This window comes from Oreochromis aureus, linkage group 17 (assembly GCF_013358895.1).
Source record: "Oreochromis aureus strain Israel breed Guangdong linkage group 17, ZZ_aureus, whole genome shotgun sequence".
In the NCBI taxonomy this organism is placed as follows: domain Eukaryota; kingdom Metazoa; phylum Chordata; class Actinopteri; order Cichliformes; family Cichlidae; genus Oreochromis; species Oreochromis aureus.
This window is the reverse complement of record NC_052958.1, coordinates 14,287,899-14,315,828: the sequence shown is the minus strand read 5'-3', so window position 1 is coordinate 14,315,828 and position 27,930 is coordinate 14,287,899. Positions and strand designations below refer to the sequence as shown.

The 27,930-nt window shown below is 40.7% G+C and overlaps 2 protein-coding genes and 1 long non-coding RNA gene across 3 annotated transcripts; all 3 read right to left on the bottom strand.

The window, feature by feature from the left end:
- Positions 1–796: 796 nt before the first annotated feature.
- Positions 797–10,917, bottom strand: LOC120433963 (serine/threonine-protein kinase pim-2-like). The gene is made up of 7 exons (XM_039601180.1): positions 10,855–10,917; positions 10,640–10,734; positions 1,969–2,016; positions 1,666–1,884; positions 1,386–1,566; positions 1,129–1,299; positions 797–1,040 (listed from the first exon to the last, which is right to left on the bottom strand). The coding sequence occupies exons 4-7, from the start codon at positions 1,843–1,845 to the stop codon at positions 955–957; spliced, it is 618 nt and encodes a 205-aa protein (XP_039457114.1). The 5' UTR covers positions 1,846–1,884; positions 1,969–2,016; positions 10,640–10,734; positions 10,855–10,917; the 3' UTR covers positions 797–954.
- LOC116334334 (serine/threonine-protein kinase pim-1-like) lies at positions 9,065–27,607 on the bottom strand. Its single transcript, XM_039601181.1, has 9 exons — positions 27,561–27,607; positions 26,932–27,161; positions 26,663–26,790; positions 19,087–19,181; positions 18,901–18,948; positions 10,152–10,369; positions 9,872–10,052; positions 9,615–9,785; positions 9,065–9,525 (listed from the first exon to the last, which is right to left on the bottom strand). The coding sequence occupies exons 3-7, from the start codon at positions 26,700–26,702 to the stop codon at positions 10,043–10,045; spliced, it is 411 nt and encodes a 136-aa protein (XP_039457115.1). The 5' UTR covers positions 26,703–26,790; positions 26,932–27,161; positions 27,561–27,607; the 3' UTR covers positions 9,065–9,525; positions 9,615–9,785; positions 9,872–10,042.
- On the bottom strand, positions 25,490–26,053 carry LOC120433966. The gene is made up of 3 exons (XR_005608866.1): positions 25,961–26,053; positions 25,680–25,860; positions 25,490–25,593 (listed from the first exon to the last, which is right to left on the bottom strand). It is a non-coding gene; the product is annotated as an uncharacterized LOC120433966 (long non-coding RNA).
- Positions 27,608–27,930: the final 323 nt, after the last annotated feature.

The following is a 27,930-nucleotide window of genomic DNA, read 5'->3' as shown; positions in this document are numbered from 1 at the left end:
CAGAAACATGAACTAAAGCACATTTCTGTGAATAAGCAGGACTTTAAATTTTCATCAACAGCTACTTCAGAGGAAATTCTTCAATAAACTGCAATCAAAGGCCCAACTCAGAGGACAAAACCCAACCTGTTATAAACAGTGTGGCAGCAAACTTTCTCTTGTGTAAAGTTCCAAATAGAGTAATTATCCACAGGACCTTTTATACATAATGAAGTTATATTCGGTCCTGTAGAAATTGTACATTTAAGCTATTTAGTTCCCTTTGTGATAACTCTGCTATGAATGCCTCTTATTAACTTTTTTTACTTTTACAATCAGACAGCTCACTATGAGCAAACACTCAGCAACAGTGGGAAGGAAAAACTCCCTTCTTGAAGGAAAAAACCTCTGGCACAACCAGGAAATCTGTCCAAACTGGTTGGGGGTTAGAGCAACAGATACAAGTCTTCAGAGCATTTGCAGTGTGACTGTCTTCGTGCACACTTTAACCTGATTCAGTTTTCTTATTTGTCAAAATGCACCATGGGTAAAAAAAAAAAAACACAATCTTTGAAATAGTAATGAAAGAGAATCCTCAGCAAAGATGAATTAAACAAGTTTTATTGTTATCAAATTTTACTTTAAGTAAAACATCTTTATTTGATGTCATCAAATAAAGACAGTTTTGAGGGAGCACCTGACCCAGCCCAAGCGCTCTATGAAGACGAGGAAAAACTCCCCAGGGGGCCAGATTGATGGGAAGAAACCTCGGGAAAGCCCATTCAAAGAGAGATCCCTTTCCTGGGATGGCTGGGGGTTACAGGAACTCCAAGAAAGCAAAATTTTGATTTTGTTTTTAATTGTCCCATTCTATCTATTCCTGTCCAACAGAAAACAGAAAGCAAGTTACTACAATGTATCACACTTGCATGATAAGATGTGAATTGTGTGATTTGTGTGTTTGTGTGTGTTATCTTAGCCAGGGGTGATGCTGGAGCTCCTCCAGTGTTGGCGCTTCTCCGGGACTTTAGTTAAGCATGCTTCCAAGAAATTCCGGCATTCTGGACAGAAAGAAAAGATAAAAAGATGAAGATGATAGTTCTAGTGATCCAAGGCATCCGTGAATCTGGAAGTGTGAAGTTTTCTTACTTGTGGACAGACGCTTTTTGATGCTCAGTTTCTTGCTGAGGAACCTCTCGGTATCAAAGTCCCGTGCATGAACCGCTTCATACAGCACCACTCCCATTTGCCACACCGTGGTGGGTCCACACCTGTAGCAGCTCCTCCTGTACCACTCGGGGGGGGTGTGAAGAGGAGTACCTAACAAATAGACACAATTGCAATTTCTGCTAAAACAAAAGACACAAATTGTTACATCTGTGAAAAGCAGGAGCAGAATATGTTACCATAGAAGACGCGATACAGAGATCGCTGCTTAACAAAGCAGCTCAGTCCAAAGTCAATGATGCGAACACGAGGCACATCTGAGCCGGTCTCAATCAGAATGTTTTCTCCCTTGATGTCCCGATGAAAGATGTGTTTATCCTCAAGTTCCTTTGCAGCATCAACTAGTTGCTTCAGAATGACCTGGAAAAGATGAAAAAGACAATAATGAGTTAATGCTTTTCTAATACTCTGCGCCTTGATTGAATGCTGTACAGTCTGAGGTTCTTCCAGTCAACCTACCTTGGCCTTGTCCTCTGGTAAAGTTCTTCCATTTTCTGCTTTGTATTTTTGCAGGTCCACAGCGGGGACAGGTCTCTCCAGCACCAGGATCAGTTCTTTGCCAAGGTCGAACCACTCCAGCAAGGACACAGGTGCTGATGTTCCCACTGACCCTTCTGCTTCACCTGCAAGTTTCAGCATAATGGCCACTTCCACAGAGAGCCTCTTCCCGTTTTCATCCTGAAATATTACAACAAAGTGGATGATGAGGAACGCCGCATTCAATCCAGTAATGTAAAATTGATTCAAGTGTTGGACACTTACCGCCACTTTGCAGTAGACTTTATTTTTTGGAATGTGTTTGATGGCAACCTAAAAGACACAGAGCATTGGTGAGCATTTCCTCAGTACGACATAATGAAAGGTGGAAACACAGCACACGTCTCAGCTTACGATATTATACATTATCTGCGTTACTGCCTGTCTTGCTCCCATCATCTGAACACTTACTGAAAAGCGATCTTCTATCCGGTAGCCAGCAAACACTGCTCCGCAGCCTCCTTCTCCGAGCTGGTGCTCCTCCACGTATCTGGCTTCGAATTCACCTAAACAGACAAACATAAATCTTGTTTTACTACAGCTGTGACACAAATTACTCTCCTCTGTAGCCCAAATGTTCTTTTGCCCTTCCCTGAATATAAAACCCAGGCTGCTTGCTACTTACGTTTTTGGTCAGCCACTGATTTTTTTGTCCTGGTCCACATTCCTTTTCTTTTCTTGGGTGACTCTCTGTTGTCTCCCATGGCCTTTCTTTTGCCATTTTTCGCACACACTGTTTTGTTGTTCAAGTCTGCAGATGTGGAAAACACCAAAAGCACATCAGCTCACTGGATGATGGACACAAATATCTCACAAACACTAAACACCAATATCTTAAACATAGCAACCACCCTTAGTCTGACCCCTCATTCAACTAATTAGCCTACCTTTACCAGTGTCCAACGAGGAAGATGCTTGTTCCTTGTCACCGCTCATATGGTCAAGCAGTTTAGCCTTCTTTGGTTGGGTTGTTGTGCCCTCTCCATCTTGCTCAACCTTGCGCTTTACTCCTTTGACCACATCTGAGCTGGTGGAAGGACCAGCCTGCTCAGCGACCCTCCTCCTTTTTATTGGGGTCTTCTTTTCAGGACTGGCCTTTCTTTTAGCAGTCCTGCTCTTACAATCTATAAACGACACCAACACAGTGGTGAAAAAGAGTCCCCGACATCAGGCCTGGAAGCATTTTGATGGCAAAGAATTTGAAATTGCTATTGCTTAAATTATCACAAGTTTGTTCTTGAGATAAAAAAAACTGACCAGTGCGAATTGATACTAGGTTCACTAAGTCTTAGATCTTGATGACACTTGTTGGTCTGTTTTTACTGTTGAGTCCAAGAATAAACTTATTACATTATTTTACCAAACGACCGATAACCTTTCTTTGATTAGACATCTTGTAATAAAGCTATTTTCAATCAAACATATGATTCAAATGCTCTAAAAAATGATTCACACAGTGTCGACATTTTAGGATTGTACATTCTGTTATTTGGATTTTACCAGGATTTTATTTTATAATTTTACTTACCTTGATCTCCTGAATCTTTATCTGCTGGAGTGGTAATTTTTCTTGTTTCCTTTGTCATTGTAATTTTGGAGAACTTTAAAATCGAAAATGTCACCGTAATGAGTTGATATTGAGTTAATATTCCTTCAAATGTGCGTCCTTCAAATGCTTGACGTTTCTAACTGAGTTCTGTAAGTGAGCTTTATAAGTAAACTCTGGAAACTACGGCAACACAACATAGAATCTTGCCTTTAGGTGACATCACTGACTGCCAGTAGTTCAAAGTAGTTTACAGAAAACAATCTGGCAGACAAAGCCATAATATTTCATATAATTCAATCATTTCATATCAATTAAACAGTTTCTTTCATTGTCTTTTCATCATTTGTATAAAGATCTCATGTATGGATGACACTATGAAGATTTCTGGTTGACCACACACTAATAAGCACAGTGTCAGCTACATTGTCATCTGATTTAAAGTCTTTATTATTGTACATTCAACTGTCATGGTACTGAGTCTGTGATCCAGTGTTTTTTTTGTTTGTTTAATTTATATGCATTGATTATTCTTTTGGTTCTCTTTGTTTTCTTCTTGTGTTATATTCTTAGGCTTTAGGTTTCTGTTACTTTGCTTTGCCCCTGTGTCCCACATGTCATGTCTAGTCACTCTTGTTTCCATGTTCCCCATTTCTTCCCAGTCAGTCAAGTATCAATGTCAACTCTGTGTCTTTGTAAATGTCGTCTCTTGTTTGCTGTTTTACTTTGATAGTCTCTTGTGCTATGTTAGTGTTTTCAGTTTTCCTCCCACTGGTCTCGTTGTTTGTGATTTCTCCCAGCTGTGCTCTCCTCCTGTGTCTTATTCCCTCATTTATCCCTCTTTAAGCCCATTGTCTTCCTCTGTTTGCTGCTGGGTTGTCTGTGTATCATCCATGACATGTCTCTTGTTCCAGGTTATCATTTGTTGTGTTCCACGTCTCAGATCTTTAGTTTCTTTATATTTGTTTCTACTTCCCATCATAGCTATGCAGATGACACACAGATATATATCACAATGTCACCAGGAGACCGAGGCCCTGTACAGGCTCTTGGTAAATGCATTGAGGAAATTAATGACTGGTTGTGCCACAATTTTCTCCAGCTAAAGAAAAATAAAACTGAGGTAATAGTCTTTGGTGCAAAAGAAAAACGATTACAGGTCACCAGAGAACTTCAATCTATACACCTAAAACCACAAACCAGGCGAGAAATTTGGGTGTAGTGATGGATGCAGACCTAAACTTAGAAAAACACATTAAGACAATAACAAAATCAGCTTACTATCACCTCAAGAATATTTCAAGGATAAAAGATCTGATGTCTCAACAGGACCTGGAAAAACTAGTCCATGCATTCATCTTTAGTAGGCTTGATTACTGTAACAGCATCTTTACAGGTCTACCTAAAAAATCAGTCAGACAACTACAGCTCATTCAGAACTCTGCTGCTAGAGTCCTCACTAAGACCAAAAAAGTGGACCACATCAGTCCAGCTCTGAGGTCTTTACACTGGCTGCCTGTCCGTCAGAGGATAGACTTTAAAGTTCTGATGCTGGTCTATAAAGCTCTAAATGGTTTAGGACCGAAATACATCAGTGACCTCGTGACCCAGTATGAACCTTCCAGATCCCTCAGGTCATCTGGATCCGGTCTGTTATCAGTCCCCAGAGTCAGAACCAGACACGGAGAAGCTGCATTCAGCTTTTATGCTCCTTATATCTGGAACAAACTCCCAGAAAGCCTCAGATCAGCTGAAACACTCAGTTTATTTAAATCCAGGTTGAAGACTCACCTGTTCTCAGCTGCATTTGAACAAAGCACCAAATCCAAACTTAAGTTTAAATTTCAAAACCTACTTTTTAACTACTGATTTTATCTACTGTTCTGATTTTATCTACTGTTTTGATATTTGATTTTATATACTGTTTTGTTTGTTTGTTTGTTTGTTTGCTTGTCTTAATCAAATTTAAATCATGCTTTTTATTTGTTTTTGTTTTTAATGTCTCTGTAAAGCACTTTGAATCACCTTGTTGTTGAATTGTGCTATATAAATAAACTTGCCTTGCCTTGCCTTCCCTCCCCGTTTAGTTTTTCTTACTTTAGTCTTTATATTCCTGCATTTTTGTTTGTAGTTTTGTGCTGCCTCAATAAAAGGCACATTTTTAGTTTAAGTCCTCGTCAGCCTCTGCATTTGGCTCCTATCTCTCTTCACTCCACACATCTGCCAGAGCAGCCATGATATTAACTTTCTTGTTATATCAAACGACAGACCAGTGAAAGATAAAGGGATAAAAACAGAGTGTGTGTACTGGCTATGTGAGATCAAATATAACAGATTTTTTAAAGGATCTGTAAACTGTATTTATTCCAATTAAATTAAATAGCAAATGCAGCTACAATTTCAGTGAGATTCATTCCTGACTTTCTACTGCTGTGGCTGAAAGTATACACCAAGCATTATCACTGTAACTGATGTAAATATTGGACTTGGAGGGGATTCATCTGATAGACTGATGCAAACAGAACTGTGAATCTCTCAATTTTCATTTTTCTGAAAGAAAAAGTTGGTTACTGTATCACATTTAATGGCAAGATGTGAATTCAGCGTGTGTGTGTGTGTGTGTGTGTGTGTGTGTGTGTGTGTGTGTGTGTGTGTGTGTGTGTGTGTGTGTGTGTGTGTGTGTGTGTGTGTGTGTGTGTGTCAGAGATGAGTTTATCTGAGTCAGGGGTAAAGCAGGAGGTCCTCCAGCATTGGGCACGTCTCCAGGACTTTGTTAAAACTTGTTTTCAAGACATCTGGAATGAACGAAGGACAAGAGAGATGAAGGTGATAATTCCAGTGATCCAAGCGATCACCATGATTTACTGCAAAATTTTATTTTTCCTGTAGCCCACAATTTTCCTGATAATTTAAGGGACACATTGGACCTTTGCCAAGTTATGGCAGGTTTTCAGCTAATAGCCCTTTGGGAATCACCTTGCTGGTGTAAAAGTACTATTTTTTTGCTCTTGAACTTTTTAATCTTTAGTATTTTCATCAATTCAAGAAAAGAAATGGCAACAAATGATGTTTTGTCACAAGCTCCCAGTAAAATTTTCTGTTAAGTATAAAAACAGTTGTTCATCTCTTGTGTTAGGTGCTGTTTTTATGCTCGAATGATTCACAGGTCAGTGTTAAGTGGCTTAACTGATGTGAAAGATCAGGAACCCACAGAGTGTTCGTGTGACTATCTGGTTTCTTTTATTTAGAGCACAGAAATGTTCCTTTGTGGTCTAGAACTGTGGTCTTTCCTGGCAGCCAGCTTTCCAGATTACTCCACACTCTCTTGTCTCAGGTCCAGGGTCACTAAAAGGAAGGAGACCTTGTAAACACAATCATCTCATAGCCATCATCATAGCCTTCCTGGCACAGCCCCTTGAGCCCACTGCAACAGCCCTGCCACACATCCCCACCGCCCAACTGAGGCTGGGGTCGCATTCGCCAAACCTACCCCCCTTGCGGTCTGAGCAGATGTACACAATCGGGCGGTCGACCACTCTTACCTGCTGGGACAAAAGAGCAGCCCTCTTTTGAGGCGTCCTTCTGCAGAGCTGGTCAGGTCTGCGAACCCAGACAGGAACTGGCGATAGTACCCAGGCAGCCCCAGGAATTACCTCATCTCCTTTTTGTCTTGGGAAGTGGGTAGGATGCGATGGCGGCCGTCTTCTCCTCCCCCTTGGACGCACCTGCCCGTCTCCCAAGTGGTACCCCAAATACTGTACCTCCCTCCATCCAACTGCACACTTCTTCAGGTTGGCCGTGAGCCCCACTTGCCTCTGGGTCTCCAGGACCGCGGCCACCTGCTGTAGATGCTCCACCCAGGTGTCACTGTGGATGATCACATCATCCAGATAGGCGGCAGCAAATGCAGCTTAAGGACACCTGGTGCATGAGGCACAAAAAGTGGCGGGGCTCCGAAGAAGCTGAACAGAAGTGTGACAAATTGGCTGACAAGGAAGCCCTGGTTAAATACAGCGCTGTGAAAAATTGAGCAGTGCCTAAACGGTCCATGAGGTCACTGAGCTCGTCAAACCATACACTATAATTTAGCTTGAAACAACATTCGAGGGCATAACTGAAAATGATTTAAAAAGCAGTCAGTGTCAAAAGAACAGCTTTGAAACACCTTCATAAAGCCGGCAGAGTACTTAAAAAGAAAAGGTCTGGCAAAATAGAGAGAAATTATGGGTCCCTCGAGACTTTTGCAACATATAAGTTTAAAGAAATGTAAAGAAAAATTAAAATATTAAGTCGTAACCTAACGTTCTCACAATTCAAACAGAGGTCTGAAGAAGTAACAACCCAGCAAAAAATAAGTTAAATGAAAATTAATTTCTACCAGTCTCAGAAATAATCTCCACATCTGGTCTGGGATCTATGAGGAAGCTCATGTGCAAGAATATTATTTTTTGTATTTATTTTTCTTTTAAACTATATCTATTTGTTAGATTGGATTCAATGTGCTTTATATTATAAGGCCAAAATCATTAAGTAATACTGAGAAATTCATCTATCGCTAATGAGCCAAGTCAAAGATTTTTTTGAAGAAAAACGCAATCTCTCTGCAACACTGCAATCTGGTTGTTAAGGGATGACATAAGAAATTCTCCTGACTGAAGTTTGGTCTGTTTACAGCATCTTTTTCCTGCCATGCAATTCCATTTGTCCTTAACCATCAGGAACCCTCATTTTAACTTTTATTGAGATTTAAAAAGTTAGCCACACAGAGTTCGAGTAGCAGACACATCTCTCGTCAACTGTTCAGAGGAGACTCTGCGACTCGGGCATTTATGGTCAAATAGCTGCAAAGAAACCACCACTAAGGAAAAGCAACAAACAGAAGAGATTTGTTTGGGCCACGAAACACAAGGAATGAACATTAGACCAGTGGAAATCTGTGCTTTGGTCTGATGAGTCCAAACTTGAGATCTTTGGGTCCGCTTGCCGTGTATTTCTGCGACACAGAAAGGGTGAATGGATGGTGTCGAGTGCTTTGCTGGGGACACTGTTGGGGATTTATGCAAAATTGAATCACACTGAACTAGCATGACTACCACAACCTTTGACTGGTAGTGTATATACACTCCTACACGTCTTTAATCATCTAGTTTCCTGTGCCAGATCTTCTATTGATCCACTGAGGCAGACATGTCAGAAACATGAACTAAAGCACATTTCTGTGAATAAGCAGGACTTTAAATTTTCATCAACAGCTACTTCAGAGGAAATTCTTCAATAAACTGCAATCAAAGGCCCAACTCAGAGGACAAAACCCAACCTGTTATAAACAGTGTGGCAGCAAACTTTCTCTTGTGTAAAGTTACAAATAGGAGTAATTATCCACAGGACCTTTTATACATAATGAAGTTATATTCGGTCCTGTAGAAATTGTACATTTAAGCTATTTAGTTCCCTTTGTGATAAGTCTGCTATGAATGCCTCTTATTAACTTTTTTACTTTTACAATCAGACAGCTCACTATGAGCAAACACTCAGCAACAGTGGGAAGGAAAAACTCCCTTCTTGAAGGAAAAAACCTCTGGCACAACCAGGAAATCTGTCCAAACTGGTTGGGGGTTAGAGCAACAGATACAAGTCTTCAGAGCATTTGCAGTGTGACTGTCTTCGTGCACACTTTAACCTGATTCAGTTTTCTTATTTGTCAAAATGCACCACGGGTAAAAAACAAACAAACACAATCTTTGAAATAGTAATGAAAGAGAATCCTCAGCAAAGATGAATTAAACAAGTTTTATTTTGATCAAATTTTACTTTAAGTAAAACATCTTTATTTGATGTCATCAAATAAAGAAAGTTTTGAGGGAGCACCTGACCCAGCCCAAGCTCTCTATGAAGACGAGGAAAAACTCCCCAGGGGGCCAGATTGATGGGAAGAAACCTCGGGAAAGCCCATTCAAAGAGAGATCCCCTTTCCTGGGATGGCTGGGGGGGTTACAGGAACTCCAAGAAAGCAAAATTTTGATTTTGTTTTTAATTGTCCCATTCTATCTATTCCTGTCCAACAGAAAACAGAAAGCAAGTTACTACAATGTATCACACTTGCATGATAAGATGTGAATTGTGTGATTTGTGTGTTTGTGTGTGTTATCTTAGCCAGGGGTGATGCTGGAGCTCCTCCAGTGTTGGGCGCTTCTCCGGGACTTTAGTTAAGCATGCTTCCAAGAAATTCCGGCATTCTGGACAGAAAGAAAAGATAAAAAAGATGAAGATGATAGTTCTAGTGATCCAAGGCATCCGTGAATCTGGAAGTGTGAAGTTTTCTTACTTGTGGACAGACGCTTTTTGATGCTCAGTTTCTTGCTGAGGAACCTCTCGGTATCAAAGTCCCGTGCATGAACCGCTTCATACAGCACCACTCCCATTTGCCACACCGTGGTGGGTCCACACCTGTAGCAGCTCCTCCTGTACCACTCGGGAGGGGTGTGAAGAGGAGTACCTAACAAATAGACACAATTGCAATTTCTGCTAAAACAAAAGACACAAATTGTTACATCTGTGAAAAGCAGGAGCAGAATATGTTACCATAGAAGACGCGATACAGAGATCGCTGCTTAACAAAGCAGCTCAGTCCAAAGTCAATGATGCGAACACGAGGCACATCTGAGCCGGTCTCAATCAGAATGTTTTCTCCCTTGATGTCCCGATGAAAGATGTTTTTATCCTCAAGTTCCTTTGCAGCATCAACTAGTTGCTTCAGAATGACCTGGAAAAGATGAAAAAGACAATAATGAGTTAATGCTTTTCTAATACTCTGCGCCTTGATTGAATGCTGTACAGTCTGAGGTTCTTCCAGTCAACCTACCTTGGCCTTGTCCTCTGGTAAAGTTCTTCCATTTTCTGCTTTGTATTTTTGCAGGTCCACAGCGGGACAGGTCTCTCCAGCACCAGGATCAGTTCTTTGCCAAGGTCGAACCACTCCAGCAAGGACACAGGTGCTGATGTTCCCACTGACCCTTCTGCTTCACCTGCAAGTTTCAGCATAATGGCCACTTCCACAGAGAGCCTCTTCCCGTTTTCATCCTGAAATATTACAACAAAGTGAATGATGAGGAACGCCGCATTCAATCCAGTAATGTAAAATTGATTCAAGTGTTGGACACTTACCGCCACTTTGCAGTAGATTTTATTTTTTGGAATGTGTTTGATGGCAACCTAAAAGACACAGAGCATTGGTGAGCATTTCCTCAGTACGACATAATGAAAGGTGGAAACACAGCACACGTCTCAGTTTACGATATTATACATTATCTGCGTTACTGCCTGTCTTGCTCCCATCATCTGAACACTTACTGGAAAACGATCTTCTATCCGGTAGCCAGCAAACACTGCTCCGCAGCCTCCTTCTCCGAGCTGGTGCTCCTCCACGTATCTGGCTTCGAAGTCACCTAAACAGACAAACATAAATCTTGTTTTACTACAGCTGTGACACAAATTACTCTCCTCTGTAGCCTAAATGTTCCTTTTGCTCTTCCCTGAATATAAAACCCAGGCTGCTTGCTACTTACGTTTTTGGTCAGCCACTGATTTTTGTCCTGGTCCACATTCCTTTTCTTTTTCTTGGGTGACTCTCTGTTGTCTCCGCGGCCTTTCTTTTGCCATTTTTCGCACACACTGTTTTGTTGTTCAAGTCTGCAGATGTGGAAAACACCAAAAGCACATCAGCTCACTGGATGATGGACACAAATATCTCACAAACACTAAACACCAATATCTTAAACATAGCAACCACCCTTAGTCTGCCCCCTCACTCAACTAATTAGCCTACCTTTACCAGTGTCCAGTGAGGAAGATGCTTGTTCCTTGTCACCGCTCATATGGTCAAGCAGTTTAGCCTTCTTTGGTTGGTTTGTTGTGCCCTCTCCATCTTGCACAACCTTGCGCTTTACTCCTTTGACCACATCTGAGCTGGTGGAAGGACCAGCCTGCTCAGCGACCCTCCTCCTTTTTATTGGGGTCTTCTTTTCAGGACTGGCCTTTCTTTTAGCAGTCCTGGTCTTACAATCTATAAACGACACCAACACAGTGGTGAAAAAGAGTCCCCGACATCAGGCCTGGAAGCATTTTGATGGCAAAGAATTTGAAATTGCTATTGCTTAAATTATTACAAGTTTGTTCTTGAGATAAAAAAAACTGACCAGTGCGAATTGATACTAGGTTTACTAAGTCTTAGATCTTGATGACACTTGTTGGTCTGTTTTTACTGTTGAGTCCAAGAATAAACTTATTACATTATTTTACCAAACGACCGATAACCTTTCTTTGATTAGACATCTTGTAATAAAGCTATTTTCAATCAAACATATGATTCAAATGCTCTAAAAATGATTCACACAGTGTCGACATTTTTAGGATTGTACATTCTGTTATTTGGATTTTACCAGGATTTTATTTTATAATTTTACTTACCTTGATCTCCTGAATCTTTATCTGCTGGAGTGGTAATTTTCTTGTTTCCTTTGTCATTGTAATTTTGGAGAACTTTAAAATCGAAAATGTCACCGTAATGAGTTGATATTGAGTTAATATTCCTTCAAATGAGCGTCCTTCAAATGCTTGACGTTTCTAACTGAGTTCTGTAAGTGAGCTTTATAAGTAAACTCTGGAAACTACGGCAACACAACATAGAATCTTGCCTTTAGGTGACATCACTGACTGCCAGTAGTTCAAAGTAGTTTACAGAAAACAATCTGGCAGACAAAGCCATAATATTTCATATAATTCAATCATTTCATATCAATTAAACAGTTTCTTTCATTGTCTTTTCATCATTTGTATAAAGATCTCATGTATGGATGACACTATGAAGATTTCTGGTTGACCACACACTAATAAGCACAGTGTCAGCTACATTGTCATCTGATTTAAAGTCTTTATTATTGTACATTCAACTGTCATGGTACTGAGTCTGTGATCCAGTGTTTTTTGTTTGTTTAATTTATATGCATTGATTATTCTTTTGGTTCTCTTTGTTTTCTTCTTGTGTTATATTCTTAGGCTTTAGGTTTCTGTTACTTTGCTTTGCCCCTGTGTCCCACATGTCATGTCTAGTCACTCTTGTTTCCATGTTCCCCATTTCTTCCCAGTCAGTCAAGTATCAATGTCAACTCTGTGTCTTTGTAAATGTCGTCTCTTGTTTGCTGTTTTACTTTGATAGTCTCTTGTGCTATGTTAGTGTTTTCAGTTTTCCTCCCACTGGTCTCGTTGTTTGCGATTTCTCCCAGCTGTGCTCTCCTCCTGTGTCTTATTCCCTCATTTATCCCTCTTTAAGCCCATTGTCTTCCTCTGTTTGCTGCTGGGTTGTCTGTGTATCATCCATGACATGTCTCTTGTTCCAGGTTATCATTTGTTGTGTTCCACGTCTCAGATCTTTAGTTTCTTTATATTTGTTTCTACTTCCCATCATAGCTATGCAGATGACACACAGATATATATCACAATGTCACCAGGAGACCGAGGCCCTGTACAGGCTCTTGGTAAATGCATTGAGGAAATTAATGACTGGTTGTGCCACAATTTTCTCCAGCTAAAGAAAAATAAAACTGAGGTAATAGTCTTTGGTGCAAAAGAAAAACGATTACAGGTCACCAGAGAACTTCAATCTATACACCTAAAACCACAAACCAGGCGAGAAATTTGGGTGTAGTGATGGATGCAGACCTAAACTTAGAAAAACACATTAAGACAATAACAAAATCAGCTTACTATCACCTCAAGAATATTTCAAGGATAAAAGATCTGATGTCTCAACAGGACCTGGAAAAACTAGTCCATGCATTCATCTTTAGTAGGCTTGATTACTGTAACAGCATCTTTACAGGTCTACCTAAAAATCATTCAGACAACTACAGCTCATTCAGAACTCTGCTGCTAGAGTCCTCACTAAGACCAAAAAAGTGGACCACATCAGTCCAGCTCTGAGGTCTTTACACTGGCTGCCTGTCCGTCAGAGGATAGACTTTAAAGTTCTGATGCTGGTCTATAAAGCTCTAAATGGTTTAGGACCGAAATACATCAGTGACCTCGTGACCCAGTATGAACCTTCCAGATCCCTCAGGTCATCTGGATCCGGTCTGTTATCAGTCCCCAGAGTCAGAACCAGACACGGAGAAGCTGCATTCAGCTTTTATGCTCCTTATATCTGGAACAAACTCCCAGAAAGCCTCAGATCAGCTGAAACACTCAGTTTATTTAAATCCAGGTTGAAGACTCACCTGTTCTCAGCTGCATTTGAACAAAGCACCAAATCCAAACTTAAGTTTAAATTTCAAAACCTACTTTTTAACTACTGATTTTATCTACTGTTCTGATTTTATCTACTGTTTTGATATTTGATTTTATATACTGTTTTGTTTGTTTGTTTGTTTGTTTGCTTGTCTTAATCAAATTTAAATCATGCTTTTATTTGTTTTGTTGTTTTTAATGTCTCTGTAAAGCACTTTGAATCACCTTGTTGTTGAATTGTGCTATATAAATAAACTTGCCTTGCCTTGCCTTCCCTCCCCGTTTAGTTTTTGTTACTTTAGTCTTTATATTCCTGCATTTTTGTTTGTAGTTTTGTGCTGCCTCAATAAAAGGCACATTTTTAGTTTAAGTCCTCGTCAGCCTCTGCATTTGGCTCCTATCTCTCTTCACTCCACACATCTGCCAGAGCAGCCATGATATTAACTTTCTTGTTATATCAAACGACAGACCAGTGAAAGATAAAGGGATAAAAACAGTGTGTGTGTACTGGCTATCTGAGATCAAATATAACAGATTTTTTAAAGGATCTGTAAACTGTATTTATTCCAATTAAATTAAATAGCAAATGCAGCTACAATTTCAGTGAGATTCATTCCTGACTTTCTACTGCTGTGGCTGAAAGTATACACCAAGCATTATCACTGTAACTGATGTAAATATTGGACTTGGAGGGGATTCATCTGATAGACTGATGCAAACAGAACTGTGAATCTCTCAATTTTCATTTTTTCTGAAAGAAAGAAAGTTGGTTACTGTATCACATTTAATGGCAAGATGTGAATTCAGCGTGTGTGTGTGTGTGTGTGTGTGTGTGTGTGTGTGTGTGTGTGTGTCAGAGATGAGTTTATCTGAGCCAGGGGTAAAGCAGGGGGTCCTCCAGCATTGGGCACGTCTCCAGGACTTTGTTAAAACTTGTTTTCAAGACGTCTGGAATGAACGAAGGACAAGAGAGATGAAGGTGATAATTCCAGTGATCCAAGCGATCACCATGATTTACTGCAAAATTTTCTTTTTCCCGTAGCCCACACTTTTCCTGATAATTTAAGGGACACATTGGACCTTTGCCAAGTTATGGCAGGTTTTCAGCTAATAGCCCTTTGGGAATCACCTTGCTGGTGTAAAAATACTATTTTTTTGCTCTTGAACTTTTTAATCTTTAGTATTTTTCATCAATTCAAGAAAAGAAATGGCAACAAATGATGTTTTGTCACAAGCTCCCAGTAAAATTTTCTGTTAAGTATAAAAAACAGTTGTTCATCTCTTGTGTTAGGTGCTGTTTTTATGCTCGAATGATTCACAGGTCAGTGTTAAGTGGCTTAACTGATGTGAAAGATCAGGAACCCACAGAGTGTTCGTGTGACTATCTGGTTTCTTTTATTTAGAGCACAGAAATGTTCCTTTGTGGTCTAGAACCGTGGTCTTTTCCTGGCAGCCAGCTTTCCAGATTACTCCACACTCCACACTCTCTTGTCTCAGGTCCAGGGTCACGAAAAGGAAGGAGACCTTGTAAACACAATCATCTCATAGCCATCATCATAGCCTTCCTGGCACAGCCCCTTGAGCCCACTGCAACACCCCTGCCACACATCCCCACCGCCCGACTGAGGCTGGGGTCGCATTCGGCCAAACCTACCCCCCCTTGCGGTCTGAGCAGATGTACACAATCGGGCGGTCGACCACTCTTACCTGCTGGGACAAAAGAGCAGCCCTCTTCTTGAGGCGTCCGTCTGCAGAGCTGGTCAGGTCTGCGAACCCAGACAGGAACTGGCGATAGTACCCAGGCAGCCCCAGGAATTACCTCATCTCCTTTTTTGTCTTGGGAAGTGGGTAGGATGCGATGGCGGCCGTCTTCTCCGCCCTTGGACGCACCTGCCCGTCTCCCAAGTGGTACCCCAAATACTGTACCTCCCTCCATCCAACTGCACACTTCTTCAGGTTGGCCGTGAGCCCCACTGCCCTCTCGGTCTCCAGGACCGCGGCCACCTGCTGTAGATGCTCCACCCAGGTGTCACTGTGGATGATCACATCATCCAGATAGGCGGCAGCAAATGCAGCTTAAGGACACCTGGTGCATGAGGCACAAAAAAGTGGCGGGGGCTCCGAAGAAGCTGAACAGAAGTGTGACAAATTGGCTGACAAAGGAAGCCCCTGGTTAAATACAGCGCTGTGAAAAATTGAGCAGTGCCTAAACGGTCCATGAGGTCACTGAGCTCGTCAAACCATACACTATAATTTAGCTTGAAACAACATTCGAGGGCATAACTGAAAATGATTTAAAAAGCAGTCAGTGTCAAAAGAACAGCTTTGAAACACCTTCATAAAGCCGGCAGAGTACTTAAAAAAGAAAAGGTCTGGCAAAATAGAGAGAAATTATGGGTCCCTCGAGACTTTTGCAACATATAAGTTTAAAGAAATGTAAAGAAAAAATTAAAATATTAAGTCGTAACCTAACGTTCTCACAATTCAAACAGAGGTCTGAAGAAGTAACAACCCAGCAAAAATAAGTTAAATGAAAATTAATTTCTACCAGTCTCAGAAATAATCTCCACATCTGGTCTGGGATCTATGAGGAAGCTCATGTGCAAGAATATTATTTTTTTGTATTTATTTTCTTTTAAACTATATCTATTTGTTAGATTGGATTCAATGTGCTTTATATTATAAGGCCAAAATCATTAAGTAATACTGAGAAATTCATCTATCGCTAATGAGCCAAGTCAAAGATTTTTTTGAAGAAAACGCAATCTCTCTGCAACACTGCAATCTGGTTGTTAAGGGATGACATAAGAAATTCTCCTGACTGAAGTTTGGTCTGTTTACAGCATCTTTTTCCTGCCATGCAATTCCATTTGTCCTTAACCATCAGGAACCCTCATTTTAACTTTTATTGAGATTTAAAAAGTTAGCCACACAGAGTTCGAGTAGCAGACACATCTCTACATCAACTGTTCAGAGGAGACTCTGCGACTCGGGCATTTATGGTCAAATAGCTGCAAAGAAACCACCACTAAGGAAAAGCAACAAACAGAAGAGATTTGTTTGGGCCACGAAACACAAGGAATGAACATTAGACCAGTGGAAATCTGTGCTTTGGTCTGATGAGTCCAAACTTGAGATCTTTGGGTCCGCCTGCCGTGTATTTCTGCGACACAGAAAGGGTGAATGGATGGTGTCGAGTGCTTTGCTGGGGACACTGTTGGGGATTTATGCAAAATTGAATCACACTGAACTAGCATGACTACCACAACCTTTGACTGGTAGTGTATATACACTCCTACACGTCTTTAATCATCTAGTTTCCTGTGCCAGATCTTCTATTGATCCACTGAGGCAGACATGTCAGAAACATGAACTAAAGCACATTTCTGTGAATAAGCAGGACTTTAAATTTTCATCAACAGCTACTTCAGAGGAAATTCTTCAATAAACTGCAATCAAAGGCCCAACTCAGAGGGCAAAACCCAACCTGTTATAAACAGTGTGACATCAAACTTTCTCTTGTGTAAAGTTACAAATAGGAGTAATTATCCACAGGACCTTTTATACATAATGAAGTTATATTCGGTCCTGTAGAAATTGTACATTTAAGCTATTTAGTTCCCTTTGTGATAAGTCTGCTATGAATGCCTCTTATTAACTTTTTTACTTTTACAATCAGACAGCTCACTATGAGCAAACACTCAGCAACAGTGGGAAGGAAAAACTCCCTTCTTGAAGGAAAAAACCTCTGGCAGAACCAGGAAATCTGTCCAAACTGGTTGGGGGTTAGAGCAACAGATACAAGTCTTCAGAGCATTTGCAGTGTGACTGTCTTCGTGCACACTTTAACCTGATTCAGTTTTCTTATTTGTCAAAATGCACCATGGGTAAAAAAAAAAAACAAACACAATCTTTGAAATAGTAATGAAAGAGAATCCTCAGCAAAGATAAATTAAACAAGTTTTATTTTGATCAAATTTTACTTTTAGTAAAACATCTTTATTTGATGTCATCAAATAAAGACAGTTTTGAGGAGCACCTGACCCAGCCCAAGCTCTCTATGAAGACGAGGAAAAACTCCCCAGGGGCCAGATTGATGGGAAGAAACCTCGGGAAAGCCCATTCAAAGAGAGATCCCTTTCCTGGGATGGCTGGGGGTTACAGGAACTCCAAGAAAGCAAAATTTTGATTTTATTTTTAATTGTCCCATTCTATCTATTCCTGTCCAACAGAAAACAGAAAGCAAGTTACTACAATGTATCACACTTGCATGATAAGATGTGAATTGTGTGATTTGTGTGTTTGTGTGTGTTATCTTAGCCAGGGGTGATGCTGGAGCTCCTCCAGTGTTGGGCGCTTCTCCGGGACTTTAGTTAAGCATGCTTCCAAGAAATTCGGCATTCTGGACAGAAAGAAAAGATAAAAAGATGAAGATGATAGTCCCAGTTATTCAAGGCATCCGTGAATCTGGAAGTGTGAAGTTTTCTTACTTGTGGACAGACGCTTTTTGATGCTCAGTTTCTTGCTGAGGAACCTCTCGGTATCAAAGTCCCGTGCATGAACCGCTTCATACAGCACCACTCCCATTTGCCACACCGTGGTGGGTCCACACCTGTAGCAGCTCCTCCTGTACCACTCGGGAGGGGTGTGAAGAGGAGTACCTAACAAATAGACACAATTGCAATTTCTGCTAAAACAAAAGACACAACTTGTTACATCTGTGAAAAGCAGGAGCAGAATATGTTACCATAGAAGACGCTGATACAGAGATCGCTGCTTAACAAAGCAGCTCAGTCCAAAGTCAATGATGCGAACACGAGGCACATCTGAGCCGGTCTCAATCAGAATGTTTTCTCCCTTGATGTCCCGATGAAAGATGTTTTTATCCTCAAGTTCCTTTGCAGCATCAACTAGTTGCTTCAGAATGACCTGGAAAAGATGAAAAAGACAATAATGAGTTAATGCTTTTCTAATACTCTGCGCCTTGATTGAATGCTGTACAGTCTGAGGTTCTTCCAGTCAACCTACCTTGGCCTTGTCCTCTGGTAAAGTTCTTCCATTTTCTGCTTTGTATTTTTGCAGGTCCACAGCGGGACAGGTCTCTCCAGCACCAGGATCAGTTCTTTGCCAAGGTCGAACCACTCCAGCAAGGACACAGGTGCTGATGTTCCCCACTGACCCTTCTGCTTCACCTGCAAGTTTCAGCATAATGGCCACTTCCACAGAGAGCTTCTTCCGTTTTCATCCTGAAATATTACAACAAAGTGAATGATGAGGAACGCCGCATTCAATCCAGTAATGTAAAATTGATTCAAGTGTTGGACACTTACCGCCACTTTGCAGTAGACTTTATTTTTTGGAATGTGTTTGATGGCAACCTAAAAGACACAGAGCATTGGTGAGCATTTCCTCAGTACGACATAATGAAAGGTGGAAACACAGCACACCTCTCAGCTTACGATATTATCCATTATCTGCGTTACTGCCTGTCTTGCTCCCATCATCTGAACACTTACTGGAAAACGATCTTCTATCCGGTAGCCAGCAAACACTGCTCCGCAGCCTCCTTCTCCGAGCTGGTGCTCCTCCACGTATCTGGCTTCGAATTCACCTAAACAGACAAACATAAATCTTGTTTTACTACAGCTGTGACACAAATTACTCTCCTCTGTAGCCTAAATGTTCCTTTTGCTCTTCCCTGAATATAAAACCCAGGCTGCTTGCTACTTACGTTTTTGGTCAGCCACTGATTTTTGTCCTGGTCCACATTCCTTTTCTTTTCTTGGGTGACTCTCTGTTGTCTCCCGCAGCCTTTCTTTTGCCATTTTTCGCACACACTGTTTTGTTGTTCAAGTCTGCAGATGTGGAAAACACCAAAAGCACATCAGCTCACTGGATGATGGACACAAATATCTCACAAACACTAAACACCAATATCTTAAACATAGCAACCACCCTTAGTCTGACCCCTCATTCAACTAATTAGCCTACCTTTACCAGTGTCCAACGAGGAAGATGCTTGTTCCTTGTCACCGCTCATATGGTCAAGCAGTTTAGCCTTCTTTGGTTGGTTTGTTGTGCCCTCTCCATCTTGCTCAACCTTGCGCTTTACTCCTTTGACCACATCTGAGCTGGTGGAAGGACCAGCCTGCTCAGCGACCCTCCTCCTTTTTATTGGGGTCTTCTTTTCAGGACTGGCCTTTCTTTTAGCAGTCCTGCTCTTACAATCTATAAACGACACCAACACAGTGGTGAAAAAGAGTCCCCGACATCAGGACTGGAAGCATTTTGATGGCAAAGAATTTGAAATTGCTATTGCTTAAATTATCACAAGTTTGTTCTTGAGATAAAAAACTGACCAGTGCGAATTGATACTAGGTCTACTAAGTCTTAGATCTTGATGACACTTGTTGGTCTGTTTTTACTGTTGAGTCCAAGAATAAACTTATTACATTATTTTACCAAACGACCGATAACCTTTCTTTGATTACACATCTTGTAATAAAGCTATTTTCAATCAAACATATGATTCAAATGCTCTAAAAATGATTCACACAGTGTCGACATTTTTAGGATTGTACATTCTGTTATTTGGATTTTACCAGGATTTTATTTTATAATTTTACTTACCTTGATCTCCTGAATCTTTATCTGCTGGAGTGGTAATTTTTCTTGTTTCCTTTGTCATTGTAATTTTGGAGAACTTTAAAATCGAAAATGTCACCGTAATGAGTTGATATTGAGTTAATATTCCTTCAAATGAGCGTCCTTCAAATGCTTGACGTTTCTAACTGAGTTCTGTAAGTGAGCTTTATAAGTAAACTCTGGAAACTACGGCAACACAACATAGAATCTTGCCTTTAGGTGACATCACTGACTGCCAGTAGTTCAAAGTAGTTTACAGAAAAACAATCTGGCAGACAAAGCCATAATATTTCATATAATTCAATCATTTCATATCAATTAAACAGTTTCTTTCATTGTCTTTTCATCATTTGTATAAAGATCTCATGTATGGATGACACTATGAAGATTACTGGTTGACCACACACTAATAAGCACAGTGTCAGCTACATTGTCATCTGATTTAAAGTCTTTATTATTGTACATTTAACTGTCATGGTACTGAGTCTGTGATCCAGTGTTTTGTGTTTGTTTAATTTATATGCATTGATTATTCTTTTGGTTCTCTTTGTTTTCTTCTTGTGTTATATTCTTAGGCTTTAGGTTTCTGTTACTTTGCTTTGCCCCTGTGTCCCACATGTCATGTCTAGTCACTCTTGTTTCCATGTTCCCCATTTCTTCCCAGTCAGTCAAGTATCAATGTCAACTCTGTGTCTTTGTAAATGTCGTCTCTTGTTTGCTGTTTTACTTTGATAGTCTCTTGTGCTATGTTAGTGTTTTCAGTTTTCCTCCCACTGGTCTCGTTGTTTGTGATTTCTCCCAGCTGTGCTCTCCTCCTGTGTCTTATTCCCTCATTTATCCCTCTGTGTATTTAAGCCCATTGTCTTCCTCTGTTTGCTGCTGGGTTGTCTGTGTATCATCCATGACATGTCTCTTGTTCCAGGTTATCATTTGTTGTGTTCCACGTCTCAGATCTTTAGTTTCTTTATATTTGTTTCTAGTTCCCTCCCCGTTTAGTTTTTCTTACTTTAGTCTTTATATTCCTGCATTTTTGTTTGTAGTTTTGTGCTGCCTCAATAAAAGGCACATTTTTAGTTTAAGTCCTCGTCAGCCTCTGCATTTGGCTCCTATCTCTCTTCACTCCACACATCTGCCAGAGCAGCCATGATATTAACTTTCTTGTTATATCAAACGACAGACCAGTGAAAGATAAAGGGATAAAAACAGAGTGTGTGTACTGGCTATGTGAGATCAAATATAACAGATTTTTATAAAGGAGTTGTTAACTGTATTTATTCCAATTAAATTAAATAGCAAATGCAGCTACAATTTCAGTGAGATTCATTCCTGACTTTCTACTGCTGTGGCTGAAAGTATACACCAAGCATTATCACTGTAACTGATGTAAATATTGGACTTGGAGGGGATTCATCTGATAGACTGATGCAAACAGAACTGTGAATCTCTCAATTTTCATTTTTCTGAAAGAAAAGTTGGTTACTGTATCACATTTAATGGCAAGATGTGAATTCAGCGTGTGTGTGTGTGTGTGTGTGTGTGTGTGTGTGTGTGTGTGTGTGTGTGTGTGTGTGTGTGTGTGTCAGAGATGAGTTTATCTGAGTCAGGGGTAAAGCAGGAGGTCCTCCAGCATTGGGCACGTCTCCAGGACTTTGTTAAAACTTGTTTTCAAGACATCTGGAATGAACGAAGGACAAGAGAGATGAAGGTGATAATTCCAGTGATCCAAGCGATCACCATGATTTACTGCAAAATTTTCTTTTTCCCGTAGCCCACACTTTTCCTGATAATTTAAGGGACACATTGGACCTTTGCCAAGTTATGGCAGGTTTTCAGCTAATAGCCCTTTGGGAATCACCTTGCTGGTGTAAAAGTACTATTTTTTTTGCTCTTGAACTTTTTAATCTTTAGTATTTTTCATCAATTCAAGAAAAGAAATGGCAACAAATGATGTTTTGTCACAAGCTCCCAGTAAAATTTTCTGTTAAGTATAAAAAACAGTTGTTCATCTCTTGTGTTAGGTGCTGTTTTTATGCTCGAATGATTCACAGGTCAGTGTTAAGTGGCTTAACTGATGTGAAAGATCAGGAACCCACAGAGTGTTCGTGTGACTATCTGGTTTCTTTTATTTAGAGCACAGAAATGTTCCTTTGTGGTCTAGAACTGTGGTCTTTTCCTGGCAGCCAGCTTTCCAGATTACTCCACACTCCACACTCTCTTGTCTCAGGTCCAGGGTCACTAAAAGGAAGGAGACCTTGTAAACACAATCATCTCATAGCCATCATCATAGCCTTCCTGGCACAGCCCCTTGAGCCCACTGCAACACCCCTGCCACACATCCCCACCGCCCGACTGAGGCTGGGGTCGCATTCGGCCAAACCTACCCCCCCTTGCGGTCTGAGCAGATGTACACAATCGGGCGGTCGACCACTCTTACCTGCTGGGACAAAAGAGCAGCCCTCTTTTTGAGGCGTCCGTCTGCAGAGCTGGTCAGGTCTGCGAACCCAGACAGGAACTGGCGATAGTACCCAGGCAGCCCCAGGAATTACCTCATCTCCTTTTTTGTCTTGGGAAGTGGGTAGGATGCGATGGCGGCCGTCTTCTCCGCCCCTTGGACGCACCTGCCCGCCTCCCAAGTGGTACCCCAAATACTGTACCTCCCTCCATCCAACTGCACACTTCTTCAGGTTGGCCGTGAGCCCCACTTGCCTCTGGGTCTCCAGGACCGCGGCCACCTGCTGTAGATGCTCCACCCAGGTGTCACTGTGGATGATCACATCATCCAGATAGGCGGCAGCAAATGCAGCTTAAGGACACCTGGTGCATGAGGCACGAAAAAGTGGCGGGGGCTCCGAAGAAGCTGAACAGAAGTGTGACAAATTGGCTGACAAGGGAAGCCCCTGGTTAAATACAGCGCTGTGAAAAATTGAGCAGTGCCTAAACGGTCCATGAGGTCATTGAGCTGGTCAAACCATACACTATAATTTAGCTTGAAACAACATTCGAGGGCATAACTGAAAATGATTTAAAAAGCAGTCAGGGTCAAAAGAACAGCTTTGAAACACCTTCATAAAGCCGGCAGAGTACTTAAAAAAGAAAAGGTCTGGCAAAATAGAGAGAAATTATGGGTCCCTCGAGACTTTTGCAACATATAAGTTTAAAGAAATGTAAAGAAAAAATTAAAATATTAAGTCGTAACCTAACGTTCTCACAATTCAAACAGAGGTCTGAAGAAGTAACAACCCAGCAAAAAATAAGTTAAATGAAAAATTAATTTCTACCAGTCTCAGAAATAATCTCCACATCTGGTCTGGGATCTATGAGGAAGCTCATGTGCAAGAATATTATTTTTTTGTATTTATTTTTCTTTTAAACTATATCTATTTGTTAGATTGGATTCAATGTGCTTTATATTATAAGGCCAAAATCATTAAGTAATACTGAGAAATTCATCTATCGCTAATGAGCCAAGTCAAAGATTTTTTTGAAGAAAACATAATCTCTCTGCAACACTGCAATCTGGTTGTTAAGGGATGACATAAGAAATTCTCCTGACTGAAGTTTGGTCTGTTTACAGCATCTTTTTCCTGCCATGCAATTCCATTTGTCCTTAACCATCAGGAACCCTCATTTTAACTTTTATTGAGATTTAAAAGTTAGCCACACAGAGTTCGAGTAGCAGACACATCTCTACATCAACTGTTCAGAGGAGACTCTGCGACTGGCATTTATGGTCAAATAGCTGCAAAGAAACCACCACTAAGGAAAAGCAACAAACAGAAGAGATTTGTTTGGGCCACGAAACACAAGGAATGAACATTAGACCAGTGGAAATCTGTGCTTTGGTCTGATGAGTCCAAACTTGAGATCTTTGGGTCCGCCTGCCGTGTATTTGTGCGACACAGAAAGGGTGAATGGATGGTGTCGAGTGCTTTGCTGGGGACACTGTTGGGGATTTATGCAAAATTGAATCACACTGAACTAGCATGACTACCACAACCTTTGACTGGTAGTGTATATACACTCCTACACGTCTTTAATCATCTAGTTTCCTGTGCCAGATCTTCTATTGATCCACTGAGGCAGACATGTCAGAAACATGAACTAAAGCACATTTCTGTGAATAAGCAGGACTTTAAATTTTCATCAACAGCTACTTCAGAGGAAATTCTTCAATAAACTGCAATCAAAGGCCCAACTCAGAGGACAAAACCCAACCCTTTATAAACAGTGTGGCAGCAAACTTTCTCTTGTGTAAAGTTACAAATAGGAGTAATTATCCACAGGACCTTTTATACATAATGAAGTTATATTCGGTCCTGTAGAAATTGTACATTTAAGCTATTTAGTTCCCTTTGTGATAACTCTGCTATGAATGCCTCTTATTAACTTTTTTACTTTTACAATCAGACAGCTCACTATGAGCAAACACTCAGCAACAGTGGGAAGGAAAACTCCTTCTTGAAGGAAAAAACCTCTGGCACAACCAGGAAATCTGTCCAAACTGGTTGGGGTTAGAGCAACAGATACAAGTCTTCAGAGCATTTGCAGTGTGACTGTCTTCGTGCACACTTTAACCTGATTCAGTTTTCTTATTTGTCAAAATGCACCATGGGTAAAAACAAACAAACACAATCTTTGAAATAGTAATGAAAGAGAATCCTCAGCAAAGATGAATTAAACAAGTTTTATTTTGATCAAATTTTACTTTAGTAAAACATCTTTATTTGATGTCATCAAATAAAGAAAGTTTTGAGGAGCTCCTGACCCAGCCCAAGCTCTCTATGAAGACGAGGAAAAACTCCCCAGGGGCCAGATTGATGGGAAGAAACCTCGGGAAAGCCCATTCAAAGAGAGATCCTTTCCTGGGATGGCTGGAGGGTTACAGGAACTCCAAGAAAGAAAATTTTGATTTTGTTTTAATTGTCCCATTCTATCTATTCCTGTCCAACAGAAAACAGAAAGCAAGTTACTACAATGTATCACACTTGCATGATAAGATGTGAATTGTGTGATTTGTGTGTTTGTGTGTGTTATCTTAGCCAGGGTGATGCTGGAGCTCCTCCAGTGTTGGGCGCTTCTCCGGGACTTTAGTTAAGCATGCTTCCAAGAAATTCGGCATTCTGGACAGAAAGAAAAGATAAAAAAGATGAAGATGATAGTTCTAGTGATCCAAGGCATCCGTGAATCTGGAAGTGTGAAGTTTTCTTACTTGTGGACAGACGCTTTTTGATGCTCAGTTTCTTGCTGAGGAACCTCTCGGTATCAAAGTCCGTGCATGAACCGCTTCATACAGCACCACTCCCATTTGCCACACCGTGGTGGGTCCACACCTGTAGCAGCTCCTCCTGTACCACTCGGGAGGGTGTGAAGAGGAGTACCTAACAAATAGACACAATTGCAATTTCTGCTAAAACAAAAGACACAAATTGTTACATCTGTGAAAAGCAGGAGCAGAATATGTTACCATAGAAGACGCGATACAGAGATCGCTGCTTAACAAAGCAGCTCAGTCCAAAGTCAATGATGCGAACACGAGGCACATCTGAGCCGGTCTCAATCAGAATGTTTTCTCCCTTGATGTCCCGATGAAAGATGTTTTTATCCTCAAGTTCCTTTGCAGCATCAACTAGTTGCTTCAGAATGACCTGGAAAAGATGAAAAAAGACAATAATGAGTTAATGCTTTTCTAATACTCTGCGCCTTGATTGAATGCTGTACAGTCTGATGTTCTTCCAGTCAACCTACCTTGGCCTTGTCCTCTGGTAAAGTTCTTCCATTTTCTGCTTTGTATTTTTGCAGGTCCACAGCGGGACAGGTCTCTCCAGCACCAGGATCAGTTCTTTGCCAAGGTCGAACCACTCCAGCAAGGACACAGGTGCTGATGTTCCCCTGACCCTTCTGCTTCACCTGCAAGTTTCAGCATAATGGCCACTTCCACAGAGAGCCTCTTCCCGTTTTCATCCTGAAATATTACAACAAAGTGAATGATGAGGAACGCCGCATTCAATCCAGTAATGTAAAATTGATTCAAGTGTTGGACACTTACCGCCACTTTGCAGTAGATTTTATTTTTGGAATGTGTTTGATGGCAACCTAAAAGACACAGAGCATTGGTGAGCATTTCCTCAGTACGACATAATGAAAGGTGGAAACACAGCACACGTCTCAGTTTACGATATTATACATTATTCTGCGTTACTGCCTGTCTTGCTCCCATCATCTGAACACTTACTGGAAAACGATCTTCTATCCGGTAGCCAGCAAACACTGCTCCACAGCCTCCTTCTCCGAGCTGGTGCTCCTCCACGTATCTGGCTTCGAAGTCACCTAAACAGACAAACATAAATCTTGTTTTACTACAGCTGTGACACAAATTACTCTCCTCTGTAGCCTAAATGTTCCTTTTGCTCTTCCCTGAATATAAAACCCAGGCTGCTTGCTACTTACGTTTTTGGTCAGCCACTGATTTTTTTGTCCTGGTCCACATTCCTTTTCTTTTTCTTGGGTGACTCTCTGTTGTCTCCCCGCAGCCTTTCTTTTGCCATTTTTCGCACACACTGTTTTGTTGTTCAAGTCTGCAGATGTGGAAAACACCAAAAGCACATCAGCTCACTGGATGATGGACACAAATATCTCACAAACACTAAACACCAATATCTTAAACATAGCAACCACCCTTAGTCTGCCCCTCACTCAACTAATTAGCCTAACCTTACCAGTGTCCAGTGAGGAAGATGCTTGTTCCTTGTCACCGCTCATATGGTCAAGCAGTTTAGCCTTCTTTGGTTGGTTTGTTGTGCCCTCTCCATCTTGCACAACCTTGCGCTTCACTCCTTTGACCACATCTGAGCTGGTGGAAGGACCAGCCTGCTCAGCGACCCTCCTCCTTTTATTGGGGTCTTCTTTTCAGGACTGGCCTTTCTTTTAGCAGTCCTGGTCTTACAATCTATAAACGACACCAACACAGTGGTGAAAAAGAGTCCCCGACATCAGGCCTGGAAGCATTTTGATGGCAAAGAATTTGAAATTGCTATTGCTTAAATTATCACAAGTTTGTTCTTGAGATAAAAACTGACCAGTGCGAATTGATACTAGGTTTACTAAGTCTTAGATCTTGATGACACTTGTTGGTCTGTTTTACTGTTGAGTCCAAGAATAAACTTATTATATTATTTTACCAAACGACCAATAACCTTTCTTTGATTAGACATCTTGTAATAAAGCTATTTTCAATCAAACATATGATTCAAATGCTCTAAAATGATTCACACAGTGTCGACATTTTTAGGATTGTACATTCTGTTATTTGGATTTTACCAGGATTTTATTTTATAATTTTACTTACCTTGATCTCCTGAATCTTTATCTGCTGGAGTGGTAATTTTTCTGTTTCCTTTGTCATTGTAATTTTGGAGAACTTTAAAATCGAAAATGTCACCGTAATGAGTTGATATTGAGTTAATATTCCTTCAAATGTGCGTCCTTCAAATGCTTGACGTTTCTAACTGAGTTCTGTAAGTGAGCTTTATAAGTAAACTCTGGAAACTACGGCAACACAACATAGAATCTTGCCTTTAGGTGACATCACTGACTGCCAGTAGTTCAAAGTAGTTTACAGAAAACAATCTGGCAGACAAAGCCATAATATTTCATATAATTCAATCATTTCATATCAATTAAACAGTTTCTTTCATTGTCTTTTCCTCATTTGTATA